This window comes from Sinocyclocheilus rhinocerous, unplaced genomic scaffold (assembly GCF_001515625.1).
Source record: "Sinocyclocheilus rhinocerous isolate Xijiao unplaced genomic scaffold, SAMN03320098_v1.1 scaffold1384, whole genome shotgun sequence".
Taxonomy (NCBI): Eukaryota; Metazoa; Chordata; class Actinopteri; order Cypriniformes; family Cyprinidae; genus Sinocyclocheilus; species Sinocyclocheilus rhinocerous.
The window spans coordinates 43,508-57,940 of NW_015654942.1; the positions used below are offsets into that span (position 1 = coordinate 43,508).

Here is a 14,433-nt window from a genome sequence, read left to right on the forward strand (position 1 = left end):
TAACAATGTAGCTATTGGTTAACAATGTGTTGACATGGAGGCCTTACAAACGAATCAAGAAGAATTTTATTATTGTAGACACATTTAATTGATTCAAATTCTTACATCAATCATGTATAAGACAGACAGCAGCATCAAGAAAAAAAAAACATTAGGTGTTGAAGGTAGAAAAATAAATAGCTTGTAAAAGGAAGCTATAACAATAGCATTGTGCAGACCTTCATTGAAGGGATAGAATGCTTTAGTTTCAAATATGCACCATTTCAAAACTTGCATACTTTTGACTCAAATGGAATGCAAATCTTTTCTCTCATATTAATTTTTTACAGGTTTTGTTCAATTACATTACAGGCTAAGAAGATTTGCAAGTATCAAATTAAATGTAATTTTGCCATATGTGAAACGGCTCTTGTAACAAATATCAGTGATCGTACGGCTAAAGGGAAAATTTCAGAAATATCAGCCATGTCTGCTCAGAACTGCTGCGTTACAACTGTTTGCCTATAGTTGTCCTATTAAATAACATACTATTTATTAACAACATTCAGATTAGTTTTTCTCTTCTTTCTTATAATGGGTGTCTGGGTGATAGATTTTTAAATGCATTTATACAGTGTCAACTAAAGCTTGGAAGAGTAAGGACAAATTAACAGAATATAGATTGAAAACATTCATGCAATCTCAATGTGTCTTTCACAGGAAATGTATTTTCTCTTTTTGTGTCTTAGCAATCATTGCAATCATCTTGAGGGCACATGTGTGTCCAATAATATACAGTAATTATCCACTTCTAAATGAACATTTAGCAATAAATTACTTTCTCCTGTAAACTCACATATGCCAGTATCGGTTATATTAAATGATCCCTTTGAAGTAATGTGCACCAGTCGATGCCAATAGAGAAATTAATTAATTAAAGGCACACTTTGTAGTCTTAGTTGCTCTCAAACTGGGATAGCTTGTTGCCTCATGTACAGAAAGACCAACAGTGTGTGAGAAAAGGCAATTCCACTTTGATTCTTCATTACAAACTAAAATCATTAATCCAAATCAACAGTCATAGCCAGGCAACATTTTAAAGGTAAAGTTAGCATATTTGTATCTATTCCAACAGCTCTTATCTGTGTATGTTGTTCACATACAGCTATTGTGAGACTAGTAAAGGACTGTACTTCCAAATACTGTTTCCTCCAGTGTTGCAATATGAAAAATCTGAAAGCCTTTGAGGGTGACACCAGTATTAAAAGGAGTAGATATTAATACGAAACAGACTCAATGCTACAAAACATAAGCTGGCAATTAAAATAAATGTGTGAAATCAATTAGTCTAGCATGTATAAAGATACTAAAATGCAGTTCGCTGTGGACAGTTCTAGAAAGGTGGATGATCTGACTTGAATCATTTATGTGACCATCTTTAGGTACCTTAATTTGGACTAATTTCAGCAGGTTTGTGCAAATGTTTTCCAACGGACTCCTCTCTAAACAACTGTGAACATTATGAAGCTTGTATTGACTGAGGTAGATCTCCGTGGGAGGTTACCTTTGTGGTTAAAAGACAGAGAATTAGACTAAACCATGATATAGATAATAACTCATATCAAATGTCCTGGTTATGCTTGACAAGTGATCTCCAATCTAATGCTCTATCCCCAAGAGCTTCTTAGCTTGTTTCTAAAGCTTTTTCTCAGTCACTACGGATGCCACCACCTCCTCATTCTCTACTACTGCACACAATGTCAGCTTTAGCAGTCCTGATAAAAACATTCCGCTACAACTACCTCTGGCCTCTTGTCTGGGTTGCACTTCTCATGCTCTAGAATCTTGCCCGTGTAGTCCATGCAGACTACAGTGCGGTGGCGCTGTCCGACTCCACAAGTCCGTGAGCACGCTGACCACGGCCCCATTTGCCACATGGGACAGGGCAGATCCCCACAGGGCCGGATGTCTGCCGGTCTCAGGTCGGCATCGCAGAGGTAAGACAAGGATCCCTCCCCATCTCTACACTCCACGCTTCTCCTGGACCATCCAGCACCACAGCTCTTGGAGCACTCAGACCACTCACCCAGGACCCAGTCAGCTCCCCCAAAGGGCAAGATGACATGTGGCGAAATCCTGCTCTCTGTGCCAGGCTTGCTAAAAGGCACATCCCTCGGCAAAAAGAAAGTATACTTGATTCTAGGGGGTGAGGTGTCCCCAGCGGTGGACAGCAGCTGGATTGTGATGGGCTCCCGAAGTCTGTGAAAGCTGAGGAGGCGCTCCAAGGTGGTGGAAGAGCCGCTGTAGCGAAGCATGGCGCCAGGCACTGGGATGTCCTGCTCTGCCATAGACACTGAGAAATTCCCATTCAGGATGTAGGTTCCGTCTCCTGCCTTTACCGCCAAGTAGTTACCGTCGTGTGCGATGCCTCGATGGCTGCGCTGTTTTATGTCAATATTAGTCGCCCCAGCAGGGATGGTAACAATATCAGTGTAGCCAATACTGTGGAGATATTATAGGCAAACAATGTATCATATGAATATCGGTACAATATTGGTTATCGGGTGACATTACACTCTTAAAATGAAAGGTTCTTTATTAGCATCTCTGGTTCCATGAAATATCTTTAACATCCATGGAATCTTTCCATTGCAGAATTTTCCATTGTTCTTTACTCTGAAGGTGTGGTACACCTTCTAATTGAATAGGATACTATTCCAATAGTAATCTGTTCTATCACAAGTTTTATGTGAGGGCGAAAAACTTTCCCATGCAGGTTTTGCTCATTTTCAAGTTGGTCACATGAATTTGTCGCATTGACCAATAAAAACTTGCTTGTTTTGAAAGTGACTTGTGTGTGAAGGGTGCTTCATACATTTCTGTGTTAGTGATAATAGAGGGTATATGCATTGATGTCACTTTCGTGACAGAACATGCCCACTCAGCCAGACTGTGAAAACGGGAGTAAAAAAAATATTAACTGATTAAATTAAAGGCAGTTGGACTCAGAGAACCAGTGTCCATGTACATACTGTAGCATACTTGATCTGTTAGACAACACTATAAATGCAATATAGCTAGATCCAAATATGGATGATCATTGTTATGTATTGTCATATCACCCAGCCCTAAAACTTGTTAAAGGCAGAAATGACATTATGTCAAAAGTGACGAGAACCCAAATGAATATTTTGGTTGTTTCAATATATTCTGTAGAAACTACATTTTGTTTTCACTGCATTCAAGCTGAACACTAATGCTGCCACTCAGCGGGCATAACCCTCTATAGACAATGGACTTTTTTTGTTTGCAAAATTTCGTTGCAATTTTACTACTGTGACCACACCTTAAGACAAAAAACTTTCTTTTAAGAACTGTTCACAGAACAATGGTTCTTCTATGGTATCATTGTGAAAACCCCCTTCTGGAGCTCGGAATTTTTTAATTTATCAATATTATATTGGATACTTCATTTGTACATGATCATTTACCCTTTTTTACATTTAGACTACCTTAGCTCACTTAAAGACAATCTATAAAAAACAGAATAATTTAATAACACTGTTCCACTGGTAATCTCCATTGAATATCCATTTTTCATACTGTACATTATAATATTGTTATGGATATATTCAGTTATATCAGTAGCTCACACCTTTGTTCCATCATTTTAAATGGCATTAGTAATGCTTACATATACAATCTATACTTACGTAGCTTTGTTTAATGAGCTGCTTATTTTCCTACAGTTCGTACCGTCACCTCCGCAGATACCGCACTTATCCAGCTTTTCATTGGAGCCTATCACCTGGTCACAACCAGCTTTGATACACTGGCCCTGAACACAGATAGATGTGGTGTCTGGCCCACAGGTGGTGCCATCCACGACCTGCACAGCACATATGAAACATCAGCATTAGAATAGACAGAAAACCATAAACAAAACACTTTTATTGCAGTGGCAGCCTAAGTGCTCCAGTGTATTCTGTTCTAACATAATGGCTATTCCACATAAAGCGGAATAGCAAAAACTCTGGGCGGATGACGCAAAACCAAGTACATTTCAACTGTATCTGAAATATCAGTTACAGAGGTGCACTCAAGAGCTTAAGCAAGTAGCTGGACTGTAGGGTTAGGGTGCTCAGGTTTCACATTTTACAACAGGGAAAATATTTCATGCATGAGAGTTTAGTGGGAGTGTAAAGATATCAATGGGCCTGTGGCAAGAGGAAAGTCTAAGAAAGAGATCATCTGACGTCTTAGTAAAGCTTTAGAGCAGGCACATACACAGAAGAGACTAAAATTTCTTTCACATGTTGTCATTATTGCTGATCAGATTAGAAAACGTTTTCAGCGGATGTGCACCTTAGCTTCAAAAACTTTGAATTCATTGCTCCCTTTGGCTCGGCAGACGAGTTTGCAGCGGTCTCGTGGAGAGACACCGGAATATTTGGGGATCCACTGCTTCATGTTTCCTTGAATGTCCAAATAACGGTCAGTGTTATACTTTTCACACTGCTCCTCTCTGAAGCTTTTTCCTGTGGATTAAAAAATGGTCACTGGTGCACCACTAAGAATAATGTGATTATAACAAATGCATAGTCTTTCGATCTCTTGACCTCATTCACTCCCCTCACTCATTCTCTAGCCCTCAATAATGTGACCTCTGCCACCCAGTGTGTGTATGGAGGTTTATTTATAAAATGTTACCATGGTCCTCTGGGCATGTCTGAGTATTGCAGGACTGGTATTTGACCCTCTGTCCCACACAGTACGAGCCCCCGTTCTGTGGCACTGGAGCAGTGCACTCGCGGTGAGAAAACTCCACACCCCCACCACATGTCCGTGAACCCGGCCCCCAAGGGCCCCACTCTCCCCAGCCACCATTGACTGGCACCTAGAACACAAATAGAGGCAGTTAGATATACATTTCACTGTAATATATAGCACCTTGTATAAAAAAATAAAGTAACATTACTAAATATTACTACAATTTAGAATAACTGTTATATTTCAATACACTTGAAAATGTCATTTATTCCTTTGATGGTAAAGCAGAATTTATTAGCAGCCATTAATCCAGTCTTTAGTGTGACATGATCTTCAGAAATCATTCCAATATGCTGATTTGCCGATCAAGAAACATTTCTTATTATTATCATTGTTGAAAACAGCTTATATTTTTGTGGAAACTGTGTGGAAAGATTCAAAAGAATAGCATTTATTTGAAATAGAAATCTTTTTTAACATTATAAATGTCTTTACTGTCACTTTTGCTATGCAAAGTGCTCCTAAGCATCACTTCCAGTAAGCGTAGTGCTGACGGAATGTGAGCATACCACACTGCATTTCTGTCAGGGTTTTTTATGAGTTGGCTGAGGGATGCTTTCTAACAGCCAGGCCGTCTGGGATCACAAGCTTGGTTTTTTTTTCAACACACTACACCAAATATAATCACACTTTTTAAGAGGCTTTGCTGAATACATTGCAACTGCATCTTTAATGGAAGGCTCAAAAATAATTGAGCTTTTTAAAGGTTCCCTCTATATAAACTCATTCTCTCTCTCTCTCTCTCTCTCTCTCTCTCTCTCTGGCATTTAGAAGCTGAATTTAAAGTAGATTGATTATTTTAAGCTGCTCAGCTGGTTGGAATCCAAGAGGAGGAATGAGTTTTTTTCTGAAGGATAAAAAAAAGAACAGTCTGGCTCTAAACACTCTAAGACTTCTTCAAACATGTAAACACTATGGTGAATCTTGGTCATCTTTAATGTCAAAGGAAGGGAAATACGTAAAAGTTGTGAATAATCTGAGAGAGACAGAAGAGATCATTGAGACAGTATGCATAAATGTTTACAAATTTTAAAAGGAAGAGTAGGGTGATGCACAAGAGGCCATACGCAAGCGTCACCTGCAGTGTCAGATATTTGTTAATAGTGGCGCCTGTAAATCTGTACATGGGTGTTTTAGATGCATACGTGCTGACAGGTAAAAGTGTGATAAAACCGGATGACGCACATACACACATCCTCCTGGGCATGCATACCTTCTCTTCTCCCGCCTCCTCCAGTGCACTCGACATGCATGAACCCTCACGACATCTCCTGTCCTCCCCGCATGGAGTACCGTCAGCCCAGGGAAGGCTTCCATTCCTGGTCGTGCACTGTATCTTTCCTTCCTCTCGACACCACAGCTGTGCACACGCCTGATCTTCAGGGGCATTGGGACAGTGGGTATATTCGTCCCCGAAAGCTTGCTGGCACTGCCGGTCCAGACCAAACATACGGCCGGGGAGCTCGGTAGGTAAAGGGATGCTCTTCTCAGGTGGATCCAGCAAACAGTCACCTGAAGAATGCACATGCAGGGTTTTATTTAGCTTATTTGCTTCAAATTCAACTTGAAGATTGTCTTCCTGTAGCTTAAACAGTGCAACCCCTAGTTCACGGGTTTGATTCCCAGGGAAAGCAGTTACTGAAAAAATGTGTACCTTTATTACAAGATAAGTTGCTTTGGATAAAAGCTTCTCCCAAATTCATGAATATAAACGTAAATGATATTATGCTTATAAGGTGGTTTGCAGTGTTTTCCTTAAGCCTGTTGCCATTGACCGAGTGTTTACTTCAGCTTAAACAATCTCTTACATACAGCAAGTCTAAAACAGGTGTGCACGTTAGCTTGAGGAGACTATTTTCATTGCTGAGAGATCTCACTGTACCTCCTCTCATCCCAATGTGCGTAAGACATAATAGTCTCCCATCTGGAGATATCCATTATGTAACCTATTATTGTGCAGCCTCAGTTAGCTCGCTCTAAAACAAAAAAAATTGAATCTGTAACAAAAGAAAGTATCATTTAACTGTAAGAAATGTTCTTCCTAAACATAGTTTTATCCATATGGATAAAGATATGGAGACAGTATAATGCCTTGAAACAATTACGCAGACTTCTTGACTCCCTTTGTGTTTTTCTGAGATTGACACTGTGAAATCTAATTAGGCTTAAAGTATTGAGGACACCTTAACATCTTAAGTATTAATAATTTGGAAAGGTTTCAATACAGCTTTACACACCTAAATGAATGTTATGAATGCTTAGTAATGAAAGGCTTTTGGTGAAACGGATACAGGCATAACAACAATAGAAAATAACAGCCTCGAAGCCGTATCAGTTCATAGTCTACAGTACCTGTAGCAACAGTGCAACCAGTAAAGACGGCATGTGCTTGGCTACACGTACTGTCTCTGTGACGGAAAACAGTTGTTAAACCTGGAATGTGTGAGTCACTGAAGGTGAGTCAGTGGAAGAGCGGGAACGAGAGTGTGTAGACTGAGATATCGACGGAAATAAATCAACAACTGGAGAAAATATGTCTATCATATTTCCTGAGCTGTCACTTTTTCTTATCTGAGTTAATCTTTTTTGTGAATTGTCCTGTTGTATTTGAATCATAGTTAATATTAGGCATCCCTAATGGACAGTCTTGACGGAAAGATTTCTATTTCAAATAAATGCTGTTCTTTTTAACTTTCTATTCAATCCAGAAAAATTGATCTGAAAGAGTGTCATGGTGAAGACTACAGTAATGGCTGCTGAAAATTCAGACCAGACAAGAATAAATGACATTTTTAAATACTGTATATTGAAATAGAAAAGTTATTTTAAACTGTAATAATATTTCACAATGTAGAGTTTTCACTCTATTTTGATTAAATAAATGCAGCCTTGGTGAGAACAGGAGACATCAAAAATGAGGGATCTTACTGATCCCAAACTTCTGAACGGTAGTGTATATATTCATACTGTACATGAGTAGATAGAGTGAGAGTGAGCTTACTCTGCAAAGACTGTTAGTTTTAACACTCTCAGCAAAATTACAGAGTGTGGTCCCACCAGCCCATTATTAGTGGTTAGGGAGTAAGTTAAGACAGAAGTGGCATTTAAACAAGAAACGTGCAAAACACTGAAAGAAAGTAAATTAATAAAACACAGGCATCTACATTATAGAGATTTTTCACCCCACATTAAGATCAAAATTATACAGCAGATTCTCTGTGCCATGTTTTCATTAACTTTTGAATGACAGATATACAATTCTAGCAAAATGTCTAAAAACTGAATGTTATGACATTTTTTTCTCTCTGAGTCTCTAGGAAATATGCGCTATTATGCTCTAAGGCCAAAACCAAACAAAAACTGAAAACCTAATGTTAACCGAGAGAAAACCAGCTGTTAATAAAAAATACACTCAGAAAGACAGGAGCAAATCAAATGGTATTGCATTTCAGGGAGTTCTTTTTCACTGACATATACTGTAACTTTTCAAAAAGGGAAAGGATTAAAACAGCATCCTGACAGACAGAGAAGGATCATACCGTGGCCATTGTCGAAGAACTCTGTGATGTAGAGTGCACTACATGGGGACCAGGGAAGAGTTTTGTTGAGGTGAATGAAGAAAGGAGCCATCATATGATGTCCATTGAGATGCCCAAACAACTTCTCACAGATTTTAGAATCATCATGTGGCATGCTGAGTACATGGCCTGAAAAAAGAGAGGAAAATAGAAAGATGTACTGCACCTGTACAGTGTAATAATTTTTCCACATTGCTGTGCTCCTCCATATGAGCTGACTGAGCTCTATATATTTTTCATTGATGTTTATCACTGGTGCTCATTGTGCTTTTTGCCTTTCTAGAGGGTGTCATTTCCAATCAAACAGACAACAACACTGCAGCTACTACTGCAACTTGGTGCTTATTCAATGGAGAAGAACTGTACAAGAACTGTACCTCAGACAGTCTACGTAAGTCTATTCGATTATTTACTGGTCTTTGAATTATCTTCTATTTTCTCATCAAATATTGACATGTGATTCATCATTTTACAATTAAATATTGATATGAAATTAATTGAATTTAGTCGACATATCATGTGATGGATGGATTCGATTAGAATTTGTGATCCATCAACGTGCCTAATGGTAACACAAAGTTCCCAGTATATTTTAGCTGCTGAAAACAGCTGGCTTACATTAATTAATGACTCAGTCTGGAACACATGCTCTTGTCCAGACAGTCGGTAAGGCTGAGATGTCAAACTACAGACATGGAGTCTGGTCATGTGTGTGAACATACCGAGTTCATGTGACACAGTGAAAGCTGCCTGAAGGCCGTTGTCCTCTATGACTGAGCAGCTTCTTTTGGGGTCACACATAGTGCCAATATCAGCTACACCCAGAGTGTCACAATCCTTATATCCGCAAATATCCTGAGGTCAAAAAAGAGAGAGTCAAGTGAGCAAATGAGACAGAGAGATGTGAGACAAAAAAAGAGAAGTGAGAGTAGAGGAGAGGGGGACACATCTGAGACACTGATATCCAGACATCGCTCCATTAGTTCCAGACAGCCCTTTTTTCCCCAAGCAGGCTCTTGCCAGCAAAACATATTTGTCAGTGTTTCCATCGTAAAATGAAGCAAATACACGGCAGACTGCGTACTAGAAAAAAAGCAAGAGGGGGAAAATTAACTGTGAGATAGCTGGACCACACAGCACATGTAGACCAAAGGGCCTGCCCAGCACTTCCCTGTCTAGACAGGGATAACCTTGACTGGGGAAGATGTCTCAGTGGAAGCCATGTGAGACGACCAGAGACACCCAGACCTCCTCCGCTAAATGAAAACCACCTGTTTCTCCATCTAACCACAGCAGGACTGAGATCTCTCTTCGTTCTGTTGTGTTGCTCTCGGCTGGATGTCCAGCCAAATTTTCGTTTCTCCTACATCTATTTTATCCGGTGCTAACCCTCTGGTTTTTGGCAGAGCTACAATCTCGTGCTTGCTGTCTCCAAGATTGGACAGGGGGTTCCCTGCTGAGCATTGTGATCATGACCCTGTCATTGACTCAATGAAATTATGTCTTGTTTTAGAAAAGTGGTAGCCAAGTGAGTTAATCAAAAGCTGAAGGTAATTACATCTGTAAAATGTGTGTGGACTGGAAATGTTGGGGAGAAATAGTCGCCATCTTTCCTGATGGAAAAATTAATTAAATGACCTATATATTTTTAGTATTAAAAGTAAATCTGCTAATAAATGTCCAGTTGTGCCATAATTTTAAGCCCAAAACACATTTGATCGTTTGAACACGGGTTACTTACATGAATTTCTTTCTACAGCATGTCAGTTATTGTTGATTTTTTCATTTAAATTTGATTCCTTTGTTCTAAAAAGTCTCTGTTTTGTGTTTCTCACCTCTCTAGTAAACAGGATGGCAGTGTCATAGTGTTCAGGATGCCTCTGACTGCCTGGGTTGAAAAGTTGTTGCCACCTGCAGAAGTTGCGCAGGGCAACACCACCGTTGCTTGAAAGCTCAGGACCCACCTCCTCATCCTCCACAACCACCATCTTCACTACCACCAGACTAACAGCATTTTTCAGGCTAGGATGCACATAGATCTGTGCTGCCATGGACATCACTGTCAGGAGGTAGTGCTGTAGAAAGAAAGAGAATAAAAATGTTGTAATCAAACAAAAATGGTCTGCAGATACACTGCGTAAACAAATCTCAAAGATACTAAATATACAACCCTGGATATACAGTACCAAAAACATGATGCATTTTTGGCATTAAAACTAGATGATTGTCTGATTGACTGTTTTCAGTTTCTTACACTGGGAGATTATGACTTGACAATATTTTAGGTTCCATGTTAAATATATGCATTAAAATAATGCAGCTGTCACAAATATCATAATAGGATCAGCAAAGACAGCTGTTCAGTGAGTATTTTCTTCATTAAACTTGACCATACATTTTGGGGGGAGAGAATAAAGTGGTGGCCCAAATCTGTAGGCCTATGGGACCAAGACATTTAAACATTTGTTCTTCTTTCTATCAATAAAATGGGTCGCAAACAACTCCTGGATGTCCTTCTTTTCCAGATGTTCTTTTCGCCCTCTTCTGTATTTTATTTTCTCCCACTCTGATTCACAGACAAGTTTCATATTTTGTTACACTCTGTATAACCAACCCCACAGTCACCCTCAAACCACAAGCTTTTAGTGGTTTGCCTGATTTATGTTACTTTTCATGTCTAAATAATAGACCGATCATTAAGGGCTAATTCGTTTTAGCCTTTATTAAAAACTTGATACTTCAACTTCGACTTGTGAATACAGCTGCAGTTTTACATGGGAATAAAGACCGACTAGAATGGAAATGTGCCCCTGAATGACAGTTTTGTCCTGAACTCCTTGATAATGTGAACCAGCACATGACAGCTGTTTTGAGTACAGTCATATAGTTAGCGGCACATCAGTTAAAGGGATAAACACATAGGCCTATTCCCTAATCCCTACTTTTAATGTTTACTTCTGTACAAATCTTAAAGGGTAGCAGTGAACAAAATGTTTTTTTAATTAACATAATTCAATAAGTAATTCATATACAGAAAGATGGATTTCTGTTAGCATAGCCTATTTCTATTTACATAAAGCTTCGCATAGTCCTAAAACCGGACTATATAATGTAGGTGGAATGGACTGACAGATTTCGTTCAAAGCGTTCTGTAACTCCAATCCAACTCCAACCCGATCTTTCTATCTCCATGAGAGAAGCACATTGCAAGCGACCGCGGAGAGAAAGAAATCGCCGACGCTTTCACTTTTCAAAACAAACTCCTGCATGCAACTATCACGCAAATCCGCTACCAAGAGAAACCATGCCTAAACTTTCAAAAAGCCAGTTTTCGATACAGGATCCTTGCTCCCTACAACACTTCAGTATATTGACCTAAAATGCCCTCCTTGGTAAATTCAGTTTTACGTGTTAACGCACACTTTCCTTGCGCGTGCTCAGAGATGGCAGACTGAATGTCACCTGGAAAACTTATTGAGAAGACTTGATGGGTCTTTGTGAGAAGAATTATTATCTATTTAGGTACCTTATTAAAGATGGGTATAGCAAATAAGCAACAGTTAAAACGTGTGTAAAAATGTCTACAAATATTCCGTGTAGCTACATATTGCAGTCAGTTGTTCGTATAAGGGTGTGACTAAAAATATAAGCTTGTAAAATAAATAAATAAAATTAAATAGGAAAATTAAATATACATATTGCTATTCATACTGTATAGGCTAAGTGGTTTCACCAGGTAGTCTGTCGAAGCCCCTCGGATGAGTGGTGATTAGTCTTCAGTAAATGAATAGAAAGGTCGGTCAGTAGCTGAATTGTACATACACGTTTCAGAATCAATTAGATAACTAAGAAGTTGGTGCACCCAATGGAGCGAATGTAATATTAACAATTGGGCATGCCTTTCAAAATAAAACTAGGTAATTTGCAACTTCTCTAAAGGCACGCTTGACTCACCTTTATCTCGTCTCCATAGAAACGTGTCATAGAAGCGTCAGCGACTACCAGGGTCTCGATGTATCTCGCAGCTGAGACGAATCTTTTCGCGCGTCTCACTTTGCCGTCTTTGTCTTCACTAGAGTTCAGGTTGCTCTTTTTCACAAAACTGTCAACTTTCTCTTGATCAAAGATCATATTTGACGCTCTGCGACTGCTGCTGGAAAAGGCTCGCCTTTTAACGACGTGCACCTGCGGAAAAGATTTGCTGGTGGTCTTGGCACTTGCTTTAGGCTGAATAAAGTACTCGTCCCCTTGCGTTATGAAAGTACCCTGTATGCCGTGACATAAACTGACAGCAACTACCGACTCCTCATCAGAGTTGACCGTTCCTTTGTAGAAACAGTCTCTGAGGTCCGCGCCGCTGTCTCCGGACGGGGTCACATCCCTGAAGACACCTCCGCTCCCGGAGGCGTACAGAACGGCTGGGAGGTTTTTTGCATTTATGCGCTGGACGTTTAATGATGGAGACACGAACCTGCTATCCGGCGTCAGGTCAAGCAGGAAAAGTTGACCAAATGCATTGATCTTAAAACGCGGTCTCTCTTCATTCCTCCAAAAAATACCTTTTCTAAATGTAAGGTTTACTGGCACGGTCTCCTCTTCCTCGTTTAGCTCACACGTAGCTAACTGAGACATAAGATTTACTAAGAAAAATATATAACAAACAACTGTGGAGACCATTTTAATGGTGAATACAGAAATATCCAAAACTGTGTTGAAAAACGAGAAAACGGCACTGGAAGCAATTGATAGCTAGTTTTGTTTTAAAACAAAGATACAGATTAACATAATCCACTGAAATTTAAAAGAAAGAAAAAACAATATCAATATTGATTTAATAAGAATTCAAATTAAGTCTCGAGAGTTCATAGAAACAGTCTTGTAAGAAAACACTCATCATCCGGCTCACTTTGTAAGCGAAGAATGTTCTTGCGCTGGTATTTATACAGTCTTGGGCTTCTCCAGCGTACGCGGTTTATTTTTGATATTCATTCTCTCTCCTCCCCTCGTGCGCCAAAGCAAGAAAAAAAACTGGTTTGATCCAATAGGGCTACCGGCACGGCCCCTTTTCACTACTGCAAGTCTTGCTTACAGCTATTATTATAACAGCCGGCTGGAATGCTGTAGGACACTCGAAGTATGTGTTGAGTGTCAACCAGATGCTAGAGAGCGTGTTAAACCAGTGAAAATATAGGAAGAAACGCTATGTACCCACGACCAAATGGTGTTTTCATAGATAGCAGCGGGCTGTGAAGGTGACAACGGAATATATCATGGCTGGACGTTATAACCACAAATCAAAACATTCAAAAAAGTTTTTCCAAATAGCCTACGTGCAGATCACGTCTGGTGCACATCAAATTGCAATATTTTTTTGTGTTATTTCAAGTAATTGACACACAACCCTGAGTTCCTCACTCTACTGGTGGCCTTGATTTAGTTAAAGCCTGCAAGTTTTAAACTCAAAAAGAACAGAAATACACAAAATTTAGGAATGAATAGAGGAACGTATAATAGGTTATTTACACAGTGAGAAATATACACAGTGAGAAATTTGCAGCGTGGTGTTGATTATCTTAGCGCAGTACATGCGGAACGCAGCGTGCAGTACAGAGATAACAGGTTGATTTGAAAACTACCGCTGAGGGGCAGCATTGCATCATTTGCAGTATCAAGTTGAAAACTAGACATTTTTCTACCAATACAACAATCTAACGAGAGATCATAATGGGATTCTGCAGTATAAAACACATTGTCCAATACTTTAATGTTTTTTTTTTCTTTTTTTTTTCTTTTTGCACATAGCATGGAAAGAGGTTATTTTGTTATTGGTCGTAGTTTAATATTCAGCGGTATTGGAATTTTTCACCACAAGATGTCGTTCTTACACCAGTGCATGAATGGGGTCAATGGAGCAAGGATATCCAATTGACATTTTTTACATTCGGAAGTCCTTACAGAAGCACAATGAAGAAATTGCTTGTCAGCAGGGCGACATCACCTTTGTACCTAAGCTATAGCACTATAGGGTGAATATTATTTCCTTAAT

The 14,433-nt window shown here is 39.4% G+C and overlaps 1 protein-coding gene across 1 annotated transcript; it reads right to left on the minus strand.

Annotated features, from left to right (window-relative positions):
* Positions 1 to 83: 83 nt before the first annotated feature.
* LOC107717867 (A disintegrin and metalloproteinase with thrombospondin motifs 8-like) lies at positions 84 to 13,200 on the minus strand. Its single transcript, XM_016524746.1, has 9 exons — positions 12,342 to 13,200; positions 10,223 to 10,462; positions 9,110 to 9,242; positions 8,349 to 8,516; positions 6,023 to 6,321; positions 4,690 to 4,876; positions 4,345 to 4,517; positions 3,693 to 3,868; positions 84 to 2,481 (listed from the first exon to the last, which is right to left on the minus strand). Exons 1-9 carry the CDS (start codon positions 13,062 to 13,064, stop codon positions 1,746 to 1,748), a joined length of 2,835 nt encoding a protein of 944 aa, XP_016380232.1. The 5' UTR covers positions 13,065 to 13,200; the 3' UTR covers positions 84 to 1,745.
* Positions 13,201 to 14,433: the final 1,233 nt, after the last annotated feature.

Bases quoted from the DNA above. Each gene is read 5' to 3' on its own strand.
- LOC107717867 (XM_016524746.1), bottom strand. From the start codon at position 13,064: ATGGTCTCCACAGTTGTTTGTTATATATTTTTCTTAGTAAATCTTATG. The intron at 10,463-12,341 runs GTGAGTCAAGCG...TTCTTTCTACAG, and splicing joins TCTATGGAGACGAGATAAAG to CACTACCTCCTGACAGTGAT. The intron at 4,518-4,689 runs GTAACATTTTAT...TTTAATCCACAG, and splicing joins GACATGCCCAGAGGACCATG to GAAAAAGCTTCAGAGAGGAG.